Consider the following 27,515-nt stretch of genomic DNA (forward strand, 5'->3'; position numbering starts at 1 on the left):
AATCTTATATGTACAGCTAAACCTGACTCCCTTAGGCATCCGTTAACCCTGATCCCATCCCATTAATCTATACCACAGCAAACACCAACCACCTTTTAACAAACACACGGCACACATAGCAGCCCCCAGTGTCTCTAGGGCGTGTGTTATGTTGACATAAAAGTGCACCAGTGCAACAGTCCAGTAGCTGGATGACGCCTAACCTGTATTTGGATTAGATATATACAGCGGCGTCGCTAAGTGGGGCGTAATGGGGGATCGGGTACATACTTCCGATGTAAGCATATTTGGATATGTGTGAAGCAAAACCAGCATCGTGCCTCATATATATATATATATATATATATATATATATATATATATATATATATATATATATATATATATATATATATATATACGTGTGTGTGTATTATATACATACATATATATATATATATATATATATATATATATATATATATATATATATATATATATATATATATATATATATATATATATATATATATATATATATATATATATATATATATATATATATATATATATATATATATATATATATGTATATGTATCGCGAACAAATTCTTGTGAGTTGAATTATTTTTACGAAGAACACGAAGAACCTATAGAAATAATGTATTACAATTTTTCTTAAAACTGTGTACATGTTAAACACAGACCATCCAACCACGCTAACAACTAGCTTGTACCGCTGAGTCAATGAGTGACTGACACACTACCTAGCGTGTTTCATTACCGTTCATAACGTCGCTCGGCGCCATGTTACCCAGACGTCCACAAACACAGTCAGTCCCAGGCAGCGAGGCCGGTGTATACGCCCCTGAGTCAACGCTTGATTAAACACCAGCGATTCTTATCGATCGATTGATAATGCCTGCACACGATCTGCCTTTTCAAGCCAACAAGGCAGGTTACACGATAATGAACAGAATGAAAGTAGAACTAACACAACCACGCCTAACCATGGTGTAGATTTCAAATAACACAACGCATAGAATTCATTTTTGTGAACAGAAAAAAAATCATTTTTTTTAAATCGGCAACCATATTTAATAAGTTTTACAGTAAATCAAATCAGATCGATTACGCGTATTTGATTTCGTCTGGTGCGTACGTCTCCCCGCGTGTCGCACACCAGTCAAACTAATCGATTCCTGGTCAGTTCATGCCTTTAATTACAAACTCTTAATTACCATGGCAGTATTGATTTAAAGACTTATCTGGCGAAGGATATGCGGGGATCATCGTGTATAATTAATTGTATTTAGCATTACGCCTACCGTAGTCATGCTGATTGTTGTACACACAAAAAATACACGCTCCATGGGAACTAATGTTATGTAGTGTGTTTATTTATGTCTCTGAATTGAACCTATTGATATTAGGAGAGAATAAAATAAAAGATAGGGGTGATAATACACCGTTAAGTCAGTGGTTTTTAACCTGGGTTCGATCAAACCCCATCGTTTAAGTGAGTCAGTCTCAACGGTTCGATGGAGGTTAAGACATACCCGACTTATGAGATTTGAGACCGGGTTTCGTCAGTGCGAACAATAAAACTAGCGACAAAGACTGTCACGTGAATACACTGATATTGATGCACGGTTCTTTCTGTGTACAGAATGGATTTTGAGGTCTGAATAGAAGAACCTTTGGTTTTAAATTTGAAAAAAAGTCGTATTTTATTTTTCCGTTTACGGTTTCGGTGAATGTGTGTATGAAGCTAGTGGGATTAAGAACCACTGCGTTAACTAAAGGCATAAAACTTTGTTTTATTTTTGTAGTTTTAAAACGTCGTAAAAACGCAAGACGTTTAGGTCTTATAATGGGGCTAGGATTATAATTTATGTTAATTTATTTTTAGAACATATTGATAGCTAATTATCGATGATTATGTTGTACGGTATTGGACGATTGCTCCCACTCGCTGTATCAATACAAGGTAAGACAAAGCGCATGATTTCACAACGGAATAATTCATTAGACCATTTGCTTCAAAATAATAACGATTAAGACAAGAATTTCTTTGGTCGATGTAAAGAGAACTGCCTCATCCCCCCTCCCTTACTCCACCCCAGTTTTTCTCAGAAGCAAAGACGTTATGAAAGACGTGGTACTGGCTTTATAAATCAAGCAGTACGCACTGTTTTTAGGCATCTCTAAATTGGGGGAGTGAAGGCCCCCTTCCCCCTCCCCCTCACTGACGAAATAGAAAAATATATAATACGTATAGAAAATATTAAATTAATCCAGTATCCTCCCTACACACGAAAGTCTCATCTGCCCCTTACTCCCGGCAATTTCAAAAGCCCTCTCCCCCTTGTGTACTGGCTAATAATATCCCTAATTGTACCTCAGCTGAGGTGTAATCCTAGCCATAACCTTAGAGTAACATGGACATCCTTGAGCATTTTATCCTAACCCATGTACTTGAAACGCTAATAGTTAAGAGCTGGGTTAGTGGATACGCTTGACTACACACATACAGTAACGTATGCCCGATGCCCGATCTGCCTGTCTTAAACGGGCATAACCGGCTCAAGCATAATCTGTACAGACTGATAGTAACAGGATGGGGGCGTTAACTCTAACACTTCACACAGTGACCAGTTTACCAAGTTTGTTTTTAATGATTCTATTAAGAAGATGTATAATTTATAACATTTAGATTAAAATTAGTTTAAGTAATTGAAAATTAGATCTATTTTGAATTATCGTATCAGTATAGATACCTACATCAATGCTAGTGACAGTCATTTAGATGTTGTGTACTAGTTCTTTTCCTTTTCATGCACAATACACAAAAAGCCATGGGGCAGATGAAGTAGAGTTCATCTGTTTCAGATAACCTCGGCATATGAAGGGATAGTGTGGTCAACACTCTGCCCAACAGCCTTTGCTTTCCCTGAGTTAGATAGGCTACCCATCACAGTTGGATTGATTCAAGGACGTTCTATTGACTTGAACCCGGATTCGAACTCGAGTCCAGCTCTCTATCGCTAGGCCAAGCCGTCCCATATTTCGCACAATATTGAGAGAAAATAAGTTTCGGGTTGCACCCCCCCCCACCACCCACCCACCCCACCCCTCCCCCACTTTTAACGCACCATTGAGCTACACCAACTGTGTTTTTACCGCGTTTTACCAACCCTGCTCGAACCTTTCAACTTAACTTTACAGTTTAGGTTCACGCTACGATTAGGGCTGAGTTAAATGTAGAACTACTTGCAAAAGCGTAGTTCTCATTACTACTCTCCCTCCTTCTCGTAAACGGTAATTACCGACTCAAGCTTTTGATCCTTAGCCAAGCAGACTGGGGCATGTTTAATAAACAAATATAAAAAACATTTATAATGACAAGCTTTTAAATGCACTGAAAATAAGAAAATAAAACTAATTTACTTTCTTTCATAAAAGCTTTAGTCGCTCATAAGAATTTTACACATTTTTTGCGACAAAAGATTTTATTTTTAAAAAAAAACAGCATTTCTCTAACCCGTGTTTTCTCTTGACCACACCGACCACAGTTTTACAAGTATCTCCCCCCCCCCACCACCCCCCACCATCCCCCCCCCCCCCCACACACACACACATTTTTTGCGACAAAAGATTTTATTTAAAAAAAAAAAACAGCATTTCTCTAACCCGTGTTTTCTCTTGACCACGCCGACCACAGTTTTACAAATATCTCCCCCCCCCCCCCACCACCCCCCACCATCCCCCCCCCCACACACACACACATACATACTGGTTAAATCTTCCGCATTTCTAACAAATCGAGTTTTTTTTTTAAATCCTAGGCGTCTATTTAAATCATTATTTGAATACGCCTTAATTAAAATTTAAAATGCGCTACTTCAGAACATAGCAGCGTTGATACAATAAGCTAGCAGGGATTATTTATTTGTCTCTGTGTGAATAGGAAACCATTGGGCATAGCTTTAACACTGAAGCCATATGAATAAATAATTAAAGTTCTTTGAAGCAATATAATACAGCCACTCGCTTGAATGCGCCACTATTGATTTTACAACCGGTGATTTTATTTTTGTCATAGTTTTACGGTTTATTTTTATAATGCTGTGTTTTAGAAATGTTTATAACTGGTAAGGTTGGTTTTATGTTGTCGTGTTTGAATTGTAAGCTGTAATTTTTAAAGCTAGGTTTTTAATTGTATCGTTTCATTTGATGTGGGGTTTTTTGTTTGTTTGTTGGCGATGTATGAGGCAAAAAAAAAGATTTTTTTAAAATTTGAAGTTTGTTCGCGTTGCATTGCTAGAATCGTAAAACAAATTTTGTTTTCGATTTTGGAAAAAAAACAAGACTATGTCTTGGGCTATGTAATTTGTTATTATGTTGCGTAAGTTTAACTGTTTGTGGGGGTGTGGTCGGGCAGTAGCCCCTGAGACTGCTAACCTGAAAGTCTCGATTTTGGATACCGGGCTTAAATCTAAAGAACATCCACGCAACCTTGATTTGTACCTGACTCACGTTATGGAAACAAAGACGGCTGAGCCTAGTGCTAACAGCACTTTGCCATATATACCAAGACCATTGAAAATGATGAAAGTCTACTCGCCTGTCTCATCGGCGGGGAAAGATGATGATTTTAACTGTTTGATCAACCTAAGCTATCTAGACTCGGCACTGTATACGTCCTGTCCAGATTTTTAGTAAGAACTTTCATCAGAATTAAAAAAAAATATATATAGAATATAGATTCTTGAACTACATTATATAGACTACGCATTCCAACTTACATTAAAAAGCCGGCTTACATAAAATGAGGCATACACGCCCAATAAAACTGCGGCCGAAGGGGAGGACACACAATAAACAGGAATAAGTTTTTATTATACCAAAATAGGAGTGGTGTTGTTGTTTTAATGACAATATAAATCTGTTTATAATACCAGTGAAGCCCCGTCAACACACTGGCTGTCTAGACCTAGATTCAATAGATAAGAATTGAAAGAATACACGAAACTTCACGGCCGTGTTTTAGATAAATAAACGTGTTCAACGGGATTTCTTTGAGAAATTCATTGCCGATGTGGGGGGGGGGGGGGGCACTCTAAACTTCCGGGTCGGGTTTGTGGGGGTGGGTGGATAATGATTAAAATACATTTTATTGGTTTAAATTGTAATGTATTTTCTATTTTGTCAGAGAGAGAGAGTGGGGGGGGGGGGGGGGATTTGGTCTGTCCCAGCTATAGGGAGGGTGCACCCGGCGGTACGCCTAAAAAGAAATGCGGGCGTTACATGCCAAAGCTAAAAAAATTATTACGTAGTGTTTACAGGGAAGAAAATTGTCTTTACAAATCAAAATAAATCACTAGGCCTATATTCAAGGCAACATTTGGAATTCAAGTTTTCTGTGAAAAGGGTAAGAGGGGGGGGGGGGGTAGGTAGGAGTAGGCTAAAAAATAGCAAATTATTCAAAATAATTTTTTTTAAATTTATAAGAGAGTGGTAGGCCTACTAATCAATGTAAAAACAACGTTAACTGGCTAGCGGGCACCTATTCTCGAGACTCACACTCGTTTATTGTGTCCCTTGGCGGTGTGTAGTACAACTTTACTTACACAGGAGAAACTAAAACTTAAAGCTATAGTATTGAAAAGTGTGTTATCTACCTAAAACGACTAAAATAAATGTAGTTATTCCGTTAGGGTATAAGTGATACCTGTTAGGTTTTTGCTGACGTTGTGCCAGAGGCACCCCCCCCCCCCTCAAACTTTCGATTTCCACCCCTCTCGACCTTTCAATTTATTTTTCCAACCCATTTTGGCGCCCCCTAAGGTCGGCGCCGGGGGACATATGTCCCCCCCCCCCCTCGCTACGCTACTGCGTTGTGCAAGTGTTTATGCCCTCTGTCATTTAAATACGTATGGTCTTTATATTCAATGATGGACCATGTAACACATTTAAATGCATTCATTTTAAAATGATAGTTTGGTAGTATTTAGCCCCATTGTTGATAAATAAGTCGTGAACAAAACAAGCACTTTTCTACAAATAAATAGACACAAAACGTTGTCAGGTTACTTGTTAAGTGTTAAAATCTTACATCATAGCTAAAGGGGAAGTGTGCTCCTCCTTGCATCACGATTTATTTAACTGCTATTGAGTATCAACTATATCAGACGAAAACACCAAAAAAGCTGGTTATTTCGACTTAAATTATACCATTTTATATAATTTAATCGAGTCATCTGCGTTTTTAGTACCATAAGTGATATAATCACTAAAATCAAACTAAGAGATTGTCCATAAGTGACGTCACACTCCTGTACGTAGATCTAGTTTCTTAACGCTTAACACCTCCACTGTTTAATGCCTTTTGGGGAGGGGGTGGTCTTATGCTAATCACATAAGAAGTATATATAAATTATAACTTACAGTATAGTCTTGTATCCATAAATGGAAGATGACATTACTTGGGCTTCATAATAGGTTATAGCCACTATACGATGGATTACGTATCTTACTCGATTACTATTATACCTACACAACTAGGTTAATACCTAACGAATAGCAGCGATATATCTATTACAAATAGCTTTAAGTTTAAACTTTAAATTTAAAAAAAATTAAAAGCTGAATTTTAGTTTGCGCTTATAGTTTAATTTTTTTATATGTAAAAAAGAACATTTCTTTACATTACAATTTCAACATTTTTTTTAAATTATAAATATATCCACTTTGATAATTACAAACAGTTACATTTTAATTTAATGTTTCTATTGCAGTAGTTATGTCGAGGCTAAACTAACGTGAATGAACGACTGCCATAACACAACTGTTTTATGTCATGACAACAAGTAACTCTTCACTAAATGGAAATAACATGATTACTAAAGGGAGACCACTGCTAAAAGACAGCTTGCCACAAAATGGCGACTGCAAGCGGTGATATTTTAACTGGATCTTCAGCGTCGGTATGAATCTGTTTTAAAACTTAAATATAAAAGATTAAAGCTTAATAATAACATCAAAGTCAAAATGTAATGAAACTTATCTTTGCAACCCCTTATCATCGTCATTCCTTTTGCTCTGTCCATCCGGCATCCACGGCGGTCTCTTGCCGCAATAATAATTTTTTAGTTTTTACTTTTTGACTTTGCAGTGACAACAAATGAATGAGATCTGGTGAATTCATGAGAATGATTAGATCTAGATTCTAGATCTATATTAAAATATAGAATAGATAGATCTAGATTTGTGTACTAATACTACTAATAGTTAGGCCTACTAAGTTATTAGTAAGTTAGTAGGCCTAAGTTTCAAAGTATCAAAGATGTCAAATTTTTGGTAAAATCACGATATTTAGGTTTAGATAGTATAATAGTAGGCCTATAGCGTTGGAAATTATAATGTTTGTTGAGTTTTGGTAACATTCGTTACTGTAAACCATAGTTTATTTGACCGTTGAAATAAAAAGAGAGTCAAGTGCATTAAATTAATGTTTTAGCTTAATTTAACCTTTAATTTCACAAAAAATTAGCAATACTTAGTACCTAAATCTAAATATTATTAATAAAGTCGAGTGTAGTTATTAATGTTTTTTTAAGAAACACAGAAAAAACCTGCAGAAGATTTGTGACAACTAGCTCTAGTTCTGTTAGTAAAATAAGGCTATTGGATTTACTAATGTTAAAAGTAGTAAGAAGAACTAGAACAATGTTTAGTAGCAGCAATAATTAGCACATACCCTTAAAATAATAAGAAATACAAAATAATTAGCAAAACAGTATTTAAAATGCAACTAAAATCAATCCTTAAACATTTTTAAACATTGTATATTAAAAATAATATGGCAGTAAATAAATGGTGGTTTACAGTAATTCTGGTGGTTTCCGGAACGGCTCGACAGACTACGCCATGGTTTTACTGTTTTTTACTGCTGTACAGTTCCGGAATAATAACCGAAGCTATATCATGATTTTCCAAATTTCTTTTTAATTACTTTGACATCTTTGATATTGATAGTATTTTATACTAGAGTAGATCTATAAACTATAAAGTTTATAGTATAAACTTATAAAGTATAATATTACTAATAGAAAATTAGTAATATTAGTACACAGATACAGATCTATCTATTCTATAGTATTATATTGATACATTATATTGATACTGGTTGATACATTTAAAAAAACTCTCTGTAAAAATGTCATTATATTTTTCTTGTAGGACTTGCGCAGACAGCTGAATCAGTTTCTCCAAGGGACAAGTAATGGTGGCCCAGTGAGTTATGATGCTCTCTCGCATTCAGCCTTATATTTACTGCGGACTGTTCCTGTTGCTCGCCATGCTGTCCTGGAGCACTACTCCATGTCTTTTGATGATGCCATCAACACAAATTTAAGCTTGTCAGAACGAGGACCATGGGGAGGACAAGGTATAGTTTTTTGTTTTTCGTTTTCTATTTTAATTTTACATACGATTTTTTATATTCGTGACTTTTTATAAAAATTGTGATACTCTGTAAATGAATCATCTCCTTACAATCTTTAACCATGTAAGAAAATATTGGTGATATGTCCTGCAAATGTTTACTACTAAAAAATAAATTGATAGCAATTTTGATATTTAATTCAGTTTTCTCTAAGTAGCATTCTATAATATTGGAACAAATGTTAACTTTAACTGATATCAACAAAGCTTGTTGATTCATTTTGATGCACATTTTTAAAAATAAAAGAAACTGCTAAGGAATATGCCTTTTTACCAATGTAATATATATTATTATTTACAGCTACAAATCTAATTTTTTTTGAAAATCTGTATAACTTGATAAACTACATGTTTGTGTAACTGAAACCTAATAACTATTTTCATAATGTTCCAAAATATTTCACTATTGAAATAATAGCTATATAATGTGAATCTAGATTGTACAACATCATAATACTTACCGATGTTATTGCTATAGAAACTAACATTACCCCACAGCTCTTTACACCTGAGTCAAATTATTTTTCTATCGCTTTGCAGACCCTGAGGTGATTTTGAGGAGTCAGCAAACAGCATTACAGGATGTCACTGGAGTCTTGCTAAGCTTCATAAAATCAAATGCTGAAGCATGGGCGCCCATTGTATCAACAGTGAGTTAAACTGTTTACTTATTGTTGTTTTTACATATACTATTTAAGTTTGACCTAGTGTCAACAATGTACCAGTTTTAACATAACTTTCCTTGTCTTTCTGCACAATGATCATTGAACTAAATATAGTACTGGATGGTGTAAAAGTAATGTGTTGTATCCTTTCCAACTTGATGGTCCATGTGACAGGTGAAGTAGAGTTCCTCTGTTTCAGGTGATCTCTGCATATGAAGGGATAGTGTGGTCACGTACCCATCAGAACTTGTTTGAAGTTGTTTCACTTAACAAAAAAAAAACTTAAAACAAAAACTAATGATGTTTCTTGTGCTTTGGGATTATATTCTTGCCAGTTTTCTAATAAACAATTTAAATGCCAATAAAAAAATAAATTCTTTTCCTTTCCAGCCTAATCCATTTTTATAAGCTTAGGAATTTTACAGCAAAATTAATTTCCTGTTTAATTTTCTATCTACCATTAGATGCACTTTAAATATGTGTTTGTTTTTCTTCAGTGGGCGTTGTCCCTTCTAGGTATGGTCAGCACTAAGTACGCAGCCAAACGAGGAGTCCAGCACTCCACATCACTGAATGAGGTACTGCAGATGTGGATGGCCTGCCCACCTGCTAAGATGCTGATAGAAATCACAACGGAATGCTTTGCAGCTATGTATGCCTCTCTGACATGTTACTTCTGTTTCACATTGTTTAAACAGTTTAACAAATTGGATGAGAATTTAAACTTAGAACATTTAAATTTGAAACAAAATATGCATCTCATAAAACTATAATTACTTTGTTGTTGATCTGATACTTCAACTTTAACTCTTTATTACCATTTAAAATTTACCATTACAAACCATTTTATGGTAAATAATACTTATTTTTATAAACACAATAAATGGATTGAAGAAACTCATTCAACTTTCATTCTTTAATCAATATCGACATAATTATTTTTATTTACTGTGTTCAAGTTAAAATTAATGTTTGACTTTCGTACCTCATGTAATTTATAATTGATCTGTTCAATTATTATTTAATCTATTCAGGGTTGGTGGTGCACCAGATATGTGTGTTGATGCTTTGCTAGAAGCATCTGTTCGCTACTCTCCAAATTTTGATTGGGTTGTTGCCCACATTGGGTAAGGCATTCTTTTGATACATCTTTAAACATATGGAGTTTTCAAAACTTATTTTTAATGTCAATTTGTGTAAACAATCTCTAAAAAAAGAATCTTAAATAGTTATTTTTAATTTAAGCTTGTGAAAACATTCTCAAAGACATTTTAAAATATGTTTGCGACACAAATTTGTGGTTACAAAAATTGTGCAACTGAAAGCTGCTGAAATAGAGAAACATGCCAATACAAGCTCATTATAGTATAACACTTTTATATGTCGAATTTTTATTAACATTTTTTATTATGTTACATTGTACATGTGGTCACTCTTTGCCAACATCTTAAATTTTAGATTGAAAAAGCACAAAATTCCCTTTCACAGTTTTTTTGTTACACATTTTCTGTTCACCAAAATCATGAAAGATGTATATAACTGATCACAAACATATCCACAGATCGTGTTTTCCGAGGACGATCATCACTCGTGTTCTCAACTGTGGCTTGAAAGATTACTGTACCAGTAGCTCTGATGGCCTGGATAAGGATATGGCCAATAATAGGATGAAAGTTCCCAAAATGGCCTCCGTTGTTGGTATCTTGGGCCATTTGGCTGCTAAACACAGCCAAGACATTCGCAAAGCTCTAATGGCATTGTTTGAGGTTTGTGTACACAGTTATCTGTGTCTTCTATATTATATATCTGTATTTGTCTTTAGGTGTATGAAACGATACACCTTGTTTGAGGTTAGGGATAATAGCTTATCTGTGTCATCTATATGTCTGTATCTGTGTCTTCTATATATCTGTATCTGTGTCTTCTGTTAGTGATATCAGACACCTTGTTTGAAGTTAGGGAAAATAACTTATCTGTGTAATCTTTATGTCTGCATCTATCATCTGTGTGATGCAACTAATGTTATTTGCTGTTTTAAAGATAACCCTGTCTTCGCATATTGATATGTACAGTATACTATAAAACACTGGTATGACAATTTGTAGGAACAATAGCATGCAGGAAACTACTACATTTCTATAATAATAATATAAAACCACTACTTAGAAACAGTCAAGACATGTCACAATTCACACATAAAGTACTTGGGCAGCAAGGCAACACTAGACTTTTTAAAAAAACTGATAACTGAAAACAATTCACTCACTGAAAAGGGACAATCACAACACAGTCAAATTTTTGTTAGTACTTTGCTGTGATCCCTAAACTGGAATAATTAAAACAGAAAAAAGCCTAAAGTTTTTTACCATGTATGTTTGTAAGAACACATTTTTTTAGCATGTATGTTTGTACTAGCACATATTGTATACCCCTTGTGTAAATGTTCTAACACATTTTTATATGACATGTGTTTATATAAACAGGCGAGCCTTCATGGGGAGTCACAGAGCAACAGAATGACGACTCTGCCCTTCCTTCTTCAGTTGGCCTCCATGTCTGACATGTTACTGCAAATATTGACTTCGGATTTAGTTGCCGTCTGTAAGTTTTGGCTTGGTATCTGTAGAGTTTTACTTGGTATCTGTAAGCTTTGACTGGCGATTCTGTAAGTTGTGACTTGGTATCTATGTCACTCCAGATATTTCACTGTCTTTTCTGACATATTTCTGAAAATCTTGACTTCAAATTTAGTTGCTGTCTGTACATTTTGGCTTGTCAGTTGTTATCCCAGATTTTTTTTATCAGTGCTCTTAATCAGTTCATGTAGGCAGTGTTTGACACATTAGTATTTACTCCTTACTTTTTTAAGTTTGTTACTGGATTTTCAAAGCTTTTTTATTTGTTGAATCTATTTAACATCAACATATGAAATTTTTTCTTAACTTAAAAAATAATACTTGTTCGAAATACAGAGAAACAAATCAATTGATAATGTTGAAAAATCATTGAATTTTGATCTACCCAGCCTTTCTCTTATTTCAGTGAGTCCTGCTGTAGTCAATAAGCTACACAGACAGTTTACACTTTTGTCCTACCCTGACAGTTTACACTTTTGTCCTACCCTGACAGTTTACACTTTTGTCCTACCCTACCTTTCCCTTATTTCAGTGAGTCCTGCTGTAGTCAACAAGCTACACAGACAGTTTACACTTTTGTCCTACCCAGCCTTTCTCTTATTTCAGTGAGTCCTGCTGTAGTCAACAAGCTACACAGACAGTTTACACTTTTGTCCTACCCTACCTTTCTCTTATTTCAGTGAGTCCTGCTGTAGTCAACAAGCTACACAGACAGTTTACACTTTTGTCCTACCCAGCCTTTCTCTTATTTCAGTGAGTCCTGCTGTAGTCAACAAGCTACACAGACAGTTTACACTTTTGTCCTACCCTACCTTTCTCTTATTTCAGTGAGTCCTGCTGTAGTCAACAAGCTACACAGACAGTTTACACTTTTGTCCTACCCAGCCTTTCTCTTATTTCAGTGAGTCCTGCTGTAGTCAACAAGCTACACAGACAGTTTACACTTTTGTCCTACCCTACCTTTCTCTTATTTCAGTGAGTCCTGCTGTAGTCAACAAGCTACACAGACAGTTTACACTTTTGTCCTACCCAGCCTTTCTCTTATTTCAGTGAGTCCTGCTGTAGTCAACAAACTACACAGACAGTTTACACTTTTGTCCTACACAGTTTACACTTTTGTCCTACCTTACCTTTCTCTTATTTCAGTGAGTCCTGCTGTAGTCAACAAGCTACACAGACAGTTTACACACTGGAAGCGCGCTGCTCCATCTGATTACAACAGGTAGGTTAACACAGGCTGATTTTCTTAAAATGTGATACATTCACTCACAGTTAGTATTTCAGGTAGATTTTGCCAACTTTTGTATAATTGTGTGACTAATGTTGAGAGCAGGACATCACCTTCAGACATTACCCCCTGGAGTAATTACCCCCCCCCCCCCCCCCCCCCCCCCCCCCCCCCGCCCAGTTTGAGATAACTAGGGTTAGGATTCATGTTGGGGTTATGGTTAGCTATAGATTTGGGGTAAGGTTCAGGGTTCTTCAGCATGGTGGGGGATGTAATGACCCAGGGTTAGGTAGTGGGTGTAATGTCCTAATCCCACTAATGTTCCCCTAATGAGTTTATTTCAAATAAAAAGTGAGTGGATTTGTTACAATTTTCTACTACTTTTGTCTACTCCTCTTAGCTTTTTAAACCTTGTTGTCCACCTGATCGCCAAGTGTAAGGTCGGGTCATGTGACATGATCAACTTCCTTCTACAAACAGCCATACCACAAGGTAATATTGAACTTAGAAAATTTTTCGCTCTTCCAATCCGTATTGAAAAGAAAATGATCATATAGATCTAAATGTTTATTTAGGTAGATGTTGTTTTTTTCCCCAGCAATAGTTTTCCTGTAATATTTTTAAGATAGGTACAGTATCATTTGTATTAATTGTGATTGTGACTTTCCCAGAGGATAACAATGGTGGAGAAATGCCCTTAGAAGAAGTCAGAGATACTTGCATAGAAATTATGGTAAGAGCTTTTCATAGTTTGTGGTACTGTTTTAGTAGCTTCCAGTAGTTTCTATATGTTTTATGTAGCAATATTTCACAGACGTTGACACAGGATACTTTTGTCGCATGTTTGAGATACAGTTTTGTTACTCTGTAAACCTATTCTTACTGAAGCGATTTCCTTTCAAATTTTGTATGAAAGTGTAGCTGATGAATGTATTAACCCTTTAAATGTTTAACTTATCATGTGATCAGATTGAAATCTTTATATAAGCTGGAAATGTTGGTTGTTTATTGTGTGGTTAAGATTTCTTGTGTGACCAATGCTTTTACTAATATAGCAAAAGAATTATTTTTTTCTTTGTGTATAGTGCTTTAAAATATATAATAATATGTTTATATATGTCTATCTTATAATTCATATTTTTTTTTTACAAACTTTAGCACATTCTTTTGTTTGAACTACAACGTGGTGTATTGTCCAAGAAGGGCAATGGATTAATGGGGGACATGCCGTTGTTGACAGGATTAGCTGCACAAGTGGAGGCTCTCCCTGGATTGTTGTTGAGTAGCCGTGGAAACAGGTAAGTCAGCGTTTAGAATAATTGATTACCTTCTGTGACAACAGGTATTAGAATTACAGGTACATTAACATATGAAAATACAGATATGACAGGTTTAGAACTACATGTACACTAGATTTTGGGATTACAGGTGTGTTAGATTTTAGAATTACAAGTGCATTAACTTATGCAACTAAAGGTATGCCAGCTTTTAAAACTACATATACATTATAGAACTCCATCGACATAAGGTGTTTGATATAGTTTTATACCTATTTGTAGGGTCAAGTTAGCTGTATTATTAATGAATTTAATGAAGATTTACTAAATAAAAGTCAACACAAATATTGCTATTTCCAAACACAAATATTGCTATTTCCAAACAGTTATTCCTAGATTCCTGAAATTTTTATACAAAAAAATAATTTTTTTTGTACAAGAAATTGAACTATACATAACAGAAATGGTCAACATTTCTATTTCTGTTTCAGAATACCCTGGCTGTTGAAACTGTTGACCTATACAGCCCTACAGGCAGGAGAGAACTGCGCAGCCTCTATCCTGGCAGCTGTTGTCTTCAACTCCCAGACTCCACAGCAAGTAAGACAACCCCTGATCTTTTTTCTTTTTTTTTCTTCTCTATGTTTTATAATCACTGTACAACTTTTCTCTCTCCCTTCCTAGCTGGGAGCGTTCTACAGACTGAAGCAAGGAATTGAATTGGGCATCCCCACAGTCACACAGTGTGTTCTTGCTCAGATCTTCAATAAACTCGAGTCAACGGCCGCATCCTTACCTCTACCCAGCACACCCCTGCACTCCTCTGCTGCACCAGAGATCAATGTGTTACAGGCGTTCAGGAACCTGGAGAGGATTGTGTGTGTGGAGCAGATGAAGATCAGAAAAAAAGCTTTCTCCTGCAGGTGAGTTTTGGTTATAGTTTATAGGGGGTCGGCGTGGTCAAGTCGTTAAAGCTCAAGGAACCTGGAGAGGATTGTGTGTGTGGAGCAGATGAAGATCAGAAAAAAAGCTTTCTCATGCAGGTGAGTTTAGGTTATAGTTTATAGGGGTCGGAGTGGTTGAGTTGGTAAAGCTCAAGGTTGCTACACCGAAAAGTCTCGAGTTCGAACCATCGGGCAGATGAGGCTAGTTAGCTGGGGACAGCCACTCTTCTTGGAGAGGCAATTCCAAAATAAAACAACTGGTGCCTTGTAGTTTGCTCTTGGTTGGACAAAGGCTATGGAAGCAAATCCAAATAGTAAAGCAGGCTGAAATCGGAATGAATGGCCTCAATAGCACATAACCAGCATACATGTATGCTTAATTGTGTTGGAGGGGGATCCCTTCTAACACTAAAAATTAAGAACAAAGAAGAAGATTATAATTTTATGTTCAGATTTTTTTTTTGTCAGAACACAGATCCAGCTGCCTACATTATACTTTTAGTGAGGTATTCGTTAGGTTTGAAAAAAAACTAATATTGGCATTTTGTATATCAGTTTTGTTGCTTAAAAATTCATGAAATTACAAGTAATTAAGAGCACCATTTTGTTTACCAGTTTGTCTTTAATGCATTAATTAATTACTACACCATTTATCCAATCTCCAAAAAACTTTCAGAAGTTGTTGAGTACCCTACAGAAGTTTTTCCTATAAAACTGTTTAAAATAATGCCCTTTTAGCTAAGGATTTTGCAAAAAAATATTTAGTTGTTTCCCTTTGTCCGCTATGTATTCAAACACCCTCATGTAATGGTTTCTGGTGTTAATATTTTTAAAAGTAACACTGTAGTGTGTGGATGGGCATCCCAATTTCCCTGTGGCTACCTCAGCACCTGCAGTGTACTTATTGGGCATCATGCACAGGGATTCAGGGGTACTACTTGAATCAATGGTCGAACTCCACCAAGGCTATTGCGACGGGCAAGCTAAATTAACATAAAGGTCAATTAGACTTACCCAAATGAAAAAAAAAATATCAAATTTTTAATGAAGAGATGTAAAAATTACAATGGTCACAATATAATCTAATTGTGTGTCACAAAATCATATTCACATTTTTTATGTCATTCATTTCAAGAGATAGAATTCATTGCTTTTAGGATCCCCGGCTCATATCTGTATAAAGTCCCTGAGTCCACCCAGCTAAGATGGGTACCTGACTCATGTTGGGAAACAAAGGCAACTAGGCATAGTGCTGACCACATCATCCCCTTGTATGCCAAAGTAATTGAAACAGATGAACTCTACTTTATCTGCAACATGAGTCTGGGGGCATGAACAGGAAAAGATGTGATGATACAGAATGACCACTGACACAAGTTTATGTTTTATACACTTACAGCATAATTTCCTTAAACCTAACCTCAAACCAAACGTTTTATTGTTGCAGCACAATCATTGAAGGCCTGCGACAACGCCACTCTGTGCTGTGCGACTTCCTCCTCTCTCCTGACCCCAACATCAGCTTGTGTGCCCTGCGTCTGATGACCATGGTGGGGTTCCCGCAGGATCTGAGCATCTCCCTCCTGACCAGGCTCTGTGGGGTGGTCACTGTCTGCTTCTACTCGTCTCTTCATCTCATCATAGAAAGTACAGGTAAAAAATTCTTACCTCATCACAGAAAATACAGGTCAAAGAAATTTACGTTCTGCTGGAATTCATTTCATAGAACAGGTTAGTAAAGTTACCTTCTGAACCTGGTGGTCCATGGTACAGATGAAGTAGAGTTCACCTGTATCTGTGACCTCAGAATATAAAGACAGTGTGCATAGCACTATGCCTAGCCACCTTTACTTTCCTAAATGTAAGAGACTTCATGTCAGCTGCCATTTTTTTTTTTGACTGCATAGTTTACTGTGCTCCATCGACACTGTGCAACCGTTTACAGACATATTATCTACCCCTCCAAACCATTTTTTCCCGAATATTTTAGTATTCAATTTAAAACCAATACCTCTTTCAACATATTTTTTTTTCAATTTTTTTTTTCCACTCTGGCCAAGCCGTCTTTTTATATTCAGGTTAAAATTTATGATTATTATTTAAGTTTGTTTTATTTAGTCAAATCTCTTGCTAATGCTGAAGCAAAACTGGATCTATGTTTAATTGAGAGCTTACATTAGATAAACATATGAATACATAGACATGTCTATGTAGATGACAGACTGGCTGTTTCCTTGATATGAAGGATTCTTTTTTTCAGGTTCCCTGACAAAACGAAACAGGATGACAGAACTCTGTATGTCATGTATTGAACAACTGAGTTGTATCCCCTTCACCAAGAGTTTATTTATTCATTACCTTGTTGAGGGTGCTGTTCAAAAGGTAGTTAAGTTTAACAAACAATTTTAGAAAATAAATGTTGATTGAAATATAATAATTATTTTTTCCTTGTTATTGGAATGGTGTTGTTTAAAAAAAAGGAGTACTGATAAATTGTTTAAATTGTGATGTATCTAAATTAAAAAAAGAGTTGAGCAAAACAAACTGCCTATCCCACATGAGGAAAAACTAATGCATTGACTATATTATCCACATATACCCTTAAATATACATACATATACACATAAATGACATACACATATTTATATTATTATATTTACCATATACAAACTTATATTCCCATAAATACCACATCTCTGTAACAGTACTTCTTAAAATGTTTGCAACCCCTATTTGAGGCTAAGTTTTTTCTGTTAATGCTACCCTAGCCATGTCCCTTATCCTGACCCCAACCCTTGATGTAACTACTGTACCTGCTTTTTTAAAATCAGAACCACACCAACAAAATAAACTTATTTACTTATTTGCAACTGTCTGTATTTTAATTGATTTCCTCAAATCAGGAAAACTGCCACTTGTTTGGTGGGATGTGGCAGCCGTCATGACTAATAGTATTTTAACTGATATTTTCCTCAAATCAGGAAAACTGCTACCTGTTTGGTGGGAGGTGCACTTAACAGCCGTCATGACACACAGTATTTTAACTGATATTTTCCTCAAATCAGGAAAACTGTTACCTGTTTGGTGGGAGGTGCACTTAACAGCCGTCATGATAACAGTATTTTAACTGATATTTTCCTCCAATCAGGAAAACTGTCACCTGTTTGGTGGGAGTGCCCTGTAACACCCGTCATGACTAACAGTATTTTAACTGATATTTTCCTCCAATCAGGAAAACTGTCACCTGTTTGGTGGGAGTGCCCTGTAACACCCGTCATGACTAACAGTATTTTAACTGATATTTTCCTCCAATCAGGAAAACTGTCACCTGTTTGGTGGGAGTGCCCTGTAACACCCGTCATGACTAACAGTATTTTAACTGATATTTTCCTCCAATCAGGAAAACTGTCACCTGTTTGGTGGGAGGTGCCCTGTGACAGCCGTCATGACTAACAGTATTTTAACTGATATTTTCCTCAAATCAGGAAAACTGTTACCTGTTTGGTGGGAGGTGCACTTAACAGCCGTCATGATAACAGTATTTTAACTGATATTTTCCTCAAATCAGGAAAACTGCTACCTGTTTGGTGGGAGGTGCACTTAACAGCCGTCATGATAACAGTATTTTAACTGATATTTTCCTCAAATCAGGAAAACTGCTACCTGTTTGGTGGGAGGTGCCCTGTGACAGCCGTCATGACTAACAGTATTTTAACTGATATTTTCCTCCAATCAGGAAAACTGTCACCTGTTTGGTGGGAGGTGCCGTGACAGCCGTCATGACTAACAGTATTTTAACTTGATATTTTCCTCAAATCAGGAAAACTGTTACCTGTTTGGTGGGAGGTGCCCTGTGACAGCCGTCATCAACTCCAGCACCTCCAGTGGTAACACAGACACAGTCTCCCTTCTGGAGGAGAACCGCCAGCAGAGTCTGTCCATCGCCTTGCCCAGGTTCCACTCCAGCGTTTACCATGGGGGTGTCATACGACAAATTGGGAAGGCGCAGGCCCCACATAAACCATTGCCTAAAGTTAGATTTTTTTTAAAAATTTGTTTAGTTTAATTTTTGTATTAAATTAGGTTTAACATTTGCTAATAGCCAAAATAGCCAAAAAAAAACTGTCTCAGTGGTAATTTTTTTCTAAATAACAAATTTACCAAATATTCATGTACTACTGGCAATATCTTTAAATTATCATTTTTTAGCGCAATTTCCATTCTGGAGAATTGCGTTTATTAACTCGTCATTTCTGGGAATGGATGGATGGATGAATGAATGAATGGATGAATGTGTGTCCGGGCTTTAAGTCGTATCTCCTCCTCAATGAAGCAATATCGATGACTAGTTCCAAAAGCAATTATGTTAAGCAAGTTACGAGAATGAGCATAGGCCATAAAAATTCCGGGTTTCTTTCATGTATTTCCCGTAAAAGCCAAAAAACCTCGAAAAAATGCAGTTTTTGGCCCATATCTCGGCAACCAGACCACTTAGCGACTTGAAACATGTACCAATCGATTCCTGCCATAATTTAGAACAATATTGCCGAAGAAAGTTTTCAAAAATATCCTCTCGTTCGGTCACAAATTTTAAAATTACATAAACACCTACAAACCGATCGCTCTTCTAGCTTGAACGCACCCCATCATTATACGTCAGAGCTATTTTTAGATAACATATGGAAATTGCGCATAAATGTCACTAGACTTTTTTAATTAACTTGCGCGCCTACTGAACGTGATGGCGCAGCCATGGAACGCGATGACGCATCTATTGAACGTGATGACGCGTGTGGTGTGGTTGTATATACATGCCGGAAGTAGAGATCTATCATCTTAATGATTATCATGTTGATAATCAAGTTCAACTAACCAATGGTTTTAATAACCCTGCTCTTGATTTCAAGGTGCTTAGTTTAGTTAGTAGTTAGGTTTATTTAATAAAAAACGTTTTAATAACTAACCAATGGTTTTACTAACCCTGCTCTTGATTTACGCTACGACAGAGCTATTTTTAGATAACATAAGGAAATTGCGCTAAAATTGTCACTAGACTTTTTAATTAACTTGTTTTAATTATCACATGTTTTCTACTTGTTTAAGTCCTGTCAGTAGAATAATTTAATTTTAATTTCCACCTCATATAAAATATTTGTTGTATTTTTCCACCACCTCGTAAAAAAACTTGACGTATTTTCCCCGCAGTTTGTATCTAAAAATTGTTGTATTTGTCCAACAACTATAAAAAAAATTGTATTTCTCCATCATCAGTAAAAAAAATTATTTTCCCAGCACCTCGTACCTAAAAATTGTTGTATTTTCCCAGCACCTTGTATCTAAAAATTGTTGTATTTTCCCAGCACCTCGTACCTAAAAATTGTTGTATTTTCCCAGCACCTCGTACCTAAAAATTGTTGTATTTTCCCAGCACCTCGTATCTAAAAATTGTTGTATTTTCCCAGCACCTCGTATCTAAAAATTGTCTGACCTTCACTGAAACCCTCTGGCTGTGCTGTCGTGAGCTCACTCAAGCTGTTCCAGCTGCTACTGTTGATGGCACCAACGGGCAGAAGGAAGAGCCAATGGAAACAAATCAGCCTCCCACTGTAAGCTTTTATATCATTCTGGAACTGGTTCTATGTTAAAAAGCGTTATTATTGTAGCAATGTATTATTGGTCTGGGTTAAACTTTATTATTGAGAGAATGCACTGTTGAGGTGGGGGTGGCATGGTGGCCTATTAAAATCCTAAAGAACCATATATTTCAACCCATCAATAAAACTTGAGTTAGGTATCCCACAGATCTTGATGGACTCTGATACTCCCTATCTATTGTAGCACAATATCAAAACTCAGTACCTTCTGGTTCAGGATTGTGTGCCCTACCAACCAGTCCAACCCTATTGTTTCAGCTATTGAAAGTTTTTTTTAATTCTTATGTTCAGAACATAACACAGAACATAAGTGAGGGCTCAGCTCGTACCCTGGGCTGTGTGATAGTTGACGTCTTAACTTTAGATTCCCTGTATAACGACGTCCATTGGCAGGATCCTGACTTCCGCAGGGTCACAACTGAAAGGTATCTGGTACTGTTAGTTTTTCCACCAATTTATTTTTTCTATTTAATTTTGTATTTTTAAAAAAAAGGAAAATGTTAATTTATTAGATGGACTTCATTACGTATGAAATAGAAATCAGCCTAGACACATTGGCGAGACTTACGATGTGACCATATGAGCACAGGCATGTTCAGTCACAATTCTACCAGTTATTGGTTGCTTATTTATCTAATTTTAAGATGGTTATTTTGAATTTAAGATTTTTATAAATGGTTTTAAAATCTACAGCCGATTCATTTTAATGGAGGCTGGTGTAAAAGTCACGGCACACATTTTATAAATCACATTTTACTTATTGTGAAATTTTTAATTTTAAACTTTGAAGTACTGTAAAAATTGTTTGATAAGCTTTAGCGTTGATAGTGCAAGCCCCCTTCCCCCTTCCTCCCCCACCCTTTCCCTGATAAAAATCTTTGAAGTTTTTTATGTTCAGGGTGCAGTTACATTTATGCATATAATACTGACATTTGCTACTGAGTCGAGCTATTTAAAAATTTAAAAAAGAATCAGTATGTAAACAATGTTTTATGTAACTGATGTGGATCCTATCTGACAGGGATACCCTTGTATGGAAACGACTAGAGGAGCTGCCAGTGCTATGGAATGTCATCCAAGAGTTTAGTTCCAGTGAGTTTTTTCACACATTATTTCCATTGCTCAAATGTACACAATTTGTTTTTGTTTTGCTTCCCTTGATAATTTTGTTTTGGTCAAAATGTCAGATTGTTTTCACCATAATATTGTATTCACCTAACCTGACCCAAAATACAGGCCGTAGAATTTCTAATCTCTTCATTAACTTACCCCCACCCCCAAATTGCATGATCCCATCCCTAAATGAGTGTATTACCAATTTCTAAGTATCCCATTTCTTGTCTTCTCCTTCACCCCTCCCAACTTAACTTGTAATCAAATGTAATTCTAATGAAAATGAACATTTTGTTTTATTTTTTTTAGAAGTAGATTTACATAAAGGCTGCCAAATAACATTTCTATATAGCCCCCCCCCCCCCCACTCACTATCACATTTCTCAATATAAATTGTCACTATTGTCAGGAGGAAACTTCCCCCCCCCCCAGTAAGTAAAGTCAATAATAGTCCATTTTCTATGCATGCTGGTATGATGTATTTGTGGTGGTGTTCTAATACCACCTTAATGCAGATGTTCAGCAGTAATGCCTTACTGCATTACACCTTTATATTGATTTAACATTATAGTGGCCACGTGTTTTTTATTCATTAACAATATATGTGGGTAGGCTTCATCCACCACATTCCTTATTGTGGTAAGTCATCTGGTACTGTTGTTAAGGCTGTAAGGAATAAATCCAGCACCAGATGGCGCACTGTTTTCAGTACTTGATTGCCATGTCTCTGTACACACTTCACAGCCAGCAACAACCTCCCCTACTATACTATTATAGCTACATTCAACCTTAGGGGTAAACATACATAAACACGGGTCTACGACAAATTCCCAAAAGACACTTGCCCGAAAGCCGTTTTCCTAAAGGCAGATTTCCCGAATGGACACTTGCCCAAACGGACACTTGTCAAACGGCAAGTGTCTTTCGGCAAAATGTCTGGCTCGCCATAAACACACGGGGCTAAACTCAACTCACAACTGCACTATTGCCTATGTTCTAAAGTATTCCAACCTAGCCTTCAAATGATCCCTAACTGCTGTGAAAGCAAGACTAGACAGGGCTGAAGTAAAAGCCACGAGACCAAACAAGACTAGACTGTGTTCCTGTATTACCTCCCATGTCATTTCCCTAGAGGCTGTGTGGTCCTGTATTACCTCCCATGTCATTTTTCTTCAGGCTGCATGTTCCTGTATTACCTCCCATGTCATATCCCACATGCTGTATTCCTGTATTACCTCCCATGTCATTTCCCTACAGACTGTATTCCTGTATTACCTCCCATATCATTTCCCTACAGGCTGTGTGTTCCTGTATTACCTCCCATGTCATTTCCCTACAGGCTGTGTATTCCTGTATTACCTCCCATGTCATTTCCCTACAGGCTGTGTATTCCTGTATTACCTCCCATGTCATTTCCCTACAGACTGTATTCCTGTATTACCTCCCATGTCATTTCCCTACAGGCTGTGTATTCCTGTATTACCTCTCCCCTGTGCTGAGATCACTAATGGCAGTCATGATGAACCACTTGGAAGTTTCTAGAGAAGGATTCATGAGAAACTGTCCCAAACAGTGTGAGGCAGCTATCAAGTTGGTCTACTGTCTAACTCAGGTAAGTTCTACACCTTCTGCTTTTCAAATGATAATTTATGATAATTAATATTTAGTTTAAGTAAACTATTTTCTGGCTATTTGAATATCATTTGGTTTTTTTTTTTGTTTTTTTAGGGTTCATGGATACCATCTCCACTTTCAAATATCTCAGAATTGTTTCCCTTTGTTTCGCCATATGAGGCTTATCTTCTCTTGCTAGGTTTATGGAGATATATCAAGGTGAGTTTGTGTTAATAGGTAGAGGCAGGAGGAATATCTGCTCACCCTAGGACCGTTTTCAGAATAATAGCACCTTTTTCGGAGTGTAATTTTTTTTTTTTTAAAGTTACTTCTCTGAAGTGAAAAAAAACTTACATTATAGACCTTTTTCAGGATAGTAGCATCTTTTTCTGAGTGTAATAAAGTTACTTATAAGAAGAAAACACATTACATTATTTCCTTGGTCAATTTTGTGACAATTTAAAATGACAGCATGTACATTGTTTTTGCTTAGTCACCAAGCACAAAAAATGTGCCTTTTTGCCAGTCCACTTAAGAACCTGTACATCTCTTATTTACATCACTCCAGCTAGGTATGGGCTACCAACCACAGATCTTAACTATACTGAGTCATTCTCTCCCGCTTATTACAAGTGTCACCATTTGTGCAACCTCCGGATTTTTCTGGAAATTTAAAAAATTGTAAAAAACTCCCTGAATCCCGAAATTAAAAAAATTATGAAATTTCATCAACCGCAAAAGCCAACTGAATTATTTTTTTATCCGTTAATTGGCAAGTTATACTTTATAGGTTGGGCAAATGGAATTACGTGCATTTTCTTTACTGGTGAAGATTCAGAATTTACAGTCAAAACATGAGTGCAACTGAATTAGCTTCATATTGAAAAAATCAATTCATTTCCATTTTTGTTAAATTGTAAACTTAAAATACAAAAATTGATAATTAGGGAAACATTAAATTACAATTACACATGAAGTTAATTATTATTTTAGAGTAAAATAAAGTTTTTTCATATATATGATATTAGTTTTATAAAACTATTAATTACGATAATTTTTTAATATTATATTCTTGTAAAAATGCTTATTCTAAAACCTTTTTTCCCTCTTTTGAGTTCTCTGGAAAAAACTAGCATTTTTATCACTACCGTAACTTACCTACATTTCTATAGCCGGATTCCACTGGAAGTGGAAGTGCCATTCCCACCTGTATTGTAAATATAAGAATAGACAGAAAGTTTAGGGGAGCTCACTCCCACATTAAAATTTATTTTTTAAAAAGCGCCACTGTCCAGGAGGAGTGGTCACTTCACCTACAACGTAGCCATGCAGTCTATTGAACATGGCAACATAATGTATAATAGTTTTTAGATGTTGCATATATTTTATTTGTATGATAACTTGCTTACTCTTTTTTTTCCCAAGGAAAAACCACCAACAGAACTAGAGAAAGATATGAAAAGTAGAAGTAAGTACTTTAAAGTTTTTATCTTGTAAGGTCATTGTATTTAAAATTTGAAGTAACTACCAGAAAATGTTACTTCTGATTGTGTTGTATACTCTGGCTGCACACTATTACTATTAGGGTTACTGTGAGAAAAGATTCCCGTCGGTATGGTAACATTGTTAAAAGTCGTTATTTTTTGCACTTGTATAAATTTACCAATAATAATTTGTAAAAGACCGTTGTAGATAATATATAACATAGTGGTGAAAACCATGATATAAATAGAAATGTATGTTGTCTATTTTCAGCATGTGAGGCCTCCCATATGTTTGTCATCACATCTATTATACATGCAAATATTGATCACATGGGACACCTGTGCCCTAGGTTCTTCAACATGTGACACCTAATATATATGTACAGCTTCTGTGTTCTACCCATTGTTTCATTTTACTGTAAAATTATTCTGTTGCTGAATAAAATGTATTTATTTTTTTAGTAAATAAATTGCAAAAGAAAATTGAAAAAAAAATTCAGGGTTTATTGTATACATAACAACAATGTAAAAGTCCTTACAAATTCACAAATGATAGTTATGGTGTATGAAAAATTGTCACTCAAAACAACAAATGATGAACACTGTTGAAAGGGGATCACTGTTAAAATATACAAGGGGGTCAAACAAAGATGAATTTTTGTGTCATGAGGCTCCAAACAAACAATAATGAAATACTGCAACAAGTTGACACAGGTGCAGGCATAAGTAAATTGTTTCAGAGTGGGTAATAGATTCCTTGTAGCAAGCTCAAATTGAAAATAAAAACAGTTACAGTAGATAGAAATATGCCCAAGGTGGGCTACTAAAGAAAATATTTTTGATTCTGGTCTAGAAAAACAAATCTGAAGCAGTTTATCCATACCGACCGTACAATACAAGTTGAAAATTGTAAGCTACACTACTTATGTTTATGTCAAATATCCAAAACTGAATTAAGGCATATCATAAAATGTTAAAATAATCAAGGCTAAGTTTTAAATTATGGGATTTTAATTTTTTTTTTTATCAAATAACACAAAAACTTTACAGAATATGACAAGGTAACATATTTGCTGTAGCTGGGATCAGCCAACGTGATACTTTAGTAGAAGATCATTTTATATCTAGTCATAATAATTTAAACTGTAATATAACATTCACAAGAATGTTATTTTTTTGGTACTTTTCTCTTGTTTCTTGTAAATCTTTAAAGTCAACAATTTCAATTATGTCTTATGTAAATAAAAATTGATGTATTAATATATGAAGTTACATTAAACTTTAGTCCATAAGAAATGTACTTTAATAAAATATTTTAAAATGTTGCACTATCCGAATTGTACAAATGTTTACAAGCACACAAAACAACTTAGGGTGTTGTTAAAATATTTACAGGGCACACAAAAAGAAAAATCTGTGGCGTGAATCAGTTACAAAAAAAGATCATCAGAAAATGTACAAGTAAAAATCACCATTTGATTGTACTTCAGTTTACCTAAACTAAATATATTGGTGCAGTAAAAGGTTGAATAAATAATAATATCAATCTAAATTAGAAACCAAACTCAATTCTCAATCATTTTATTTGGTCCCTCTAGTATATACAAAAATAAAAATGCTAAACTGTGTATAGTACAAAGTAAACAGCAAAATGTTAGAGAGACCATTGCACTTCTGTGTTTCATATCTTAAGATTTTTTTTGTGCAACTGTGTTACACTTAATTAAATTAACACTTAGTTTACAAGGAAAAAAAAGTGCCAGCACCTTGCTTTTGTTAACACTAATGATCAACTAAAGATTTTTAATATAAAATCTTTAGTCACAATCTGAACATTAATCAGCCCACAAGGCTGACACTGAATCTAATAAGACAGAACTGATAGAGCCAGACATACAGTTGAGATGACAGATCACTGGTACAGCTACACTGCACGTCTTACATTCAGCATTAGTGTCAGGTTAAGCTACAAGAGCGGAACACAATAAGGTACAAAAACAACAGTTTTGAAGTTCCCTAAAGCTAAACAGTGAGCTTCTAACAATCTCAAATTTTTTTTTTAACGTAGATTTCTCATCCCACACCCTAAAGCTAACCATGGGGATTTCTTACAACCTCAATTACTCAACATCTTAATGAACATTCCACAACAAACACTCTAGAGCTATACATGGGATTTCTTACAAAACAATATTTTAATATACTGATTAATTCATCAATTAAAAAAAAACATGACAGAGTTTATTATATAAAAAAACCATGACAGTAAAACAGTTTTTTTTCTACTATACAGTATGACATGTAGAAGATGCAACAATCACAACACTTATCAATGAGGTAATTGCACAGGCAGGTTTTCTCATGGTGAACAGTTTGTGTGGGGAACACTGGCAAAACATACATCCAATCCTAC

General features: G+C 35.6%; 1 protein-coding gene across 1 annotated transcript; it reads left to right on the forward strand.

The window, feature by feature from the left end:
- Positions 1 to 6,898: 6,898 nt before the first annotated feature.
- On the forward strand, positions 6,899 to 25,570 carry LOC131943871 (integrator complex subunit 5). Its single transcript, XM_059304172.1, has 23 exons — positions 6,899 to 6,968; positions 8,224 to 8,431; positions 9,028 to 9,137; positions 9,650 to 9,804; positions 10,187 to 10,279; positions 10,714 to 10,918; positions 11,636 to 11,753; positions 12,935 to 13,010; positions 13,417 to 13,508; positions 13,688 to 13,749; positions 14,175 to 14,314; positions 14,785 to 14,893; positions 14,978 to 15,216; positions 16,685 to 16,890; positions 17,498 to 17,619; positions 19,058 to 19,270; positions 20,700 to 20,843; positions 21,183 to 21,316; positions 21,913 to 21,983; positions 23,468 to 23,616; positions 23,733 to 23,837; positions 25,044 to 25,086; positions 25,374 to 25,570. The coding sequence occupies exons 1-23, from the start codon at positions 6,924 to 6,926 to the stop codon at positions 25,466 to 25,468; spliced, it is 2,934 nt and encodes a 977-aa protein (XP_059160155.1). The 5' UTR covers positions 6,899 to 6,923; the 3' UTR covers positions 25,469 to 25,570.
- The last annotated feature ends 1,945 nt before the right edge of the window (positions 25,571 to 27,515 follow it).

This window comes from Physella acuta, unplaced genomic scaffold, assembly GCF_028476545.2.
Source record: "Physella acuta isolate Inbredline_101_S28 unplaced genomic scaffold, ASM2847654v3 ptg000471l, whole genome shotgun sequence".
NCBI classification, from domain to species: domain Eukaryota; kingdom Metazoa; phylum Mollusca; class Gastropoda; family Physidae; genus Physella; species Physella acuta.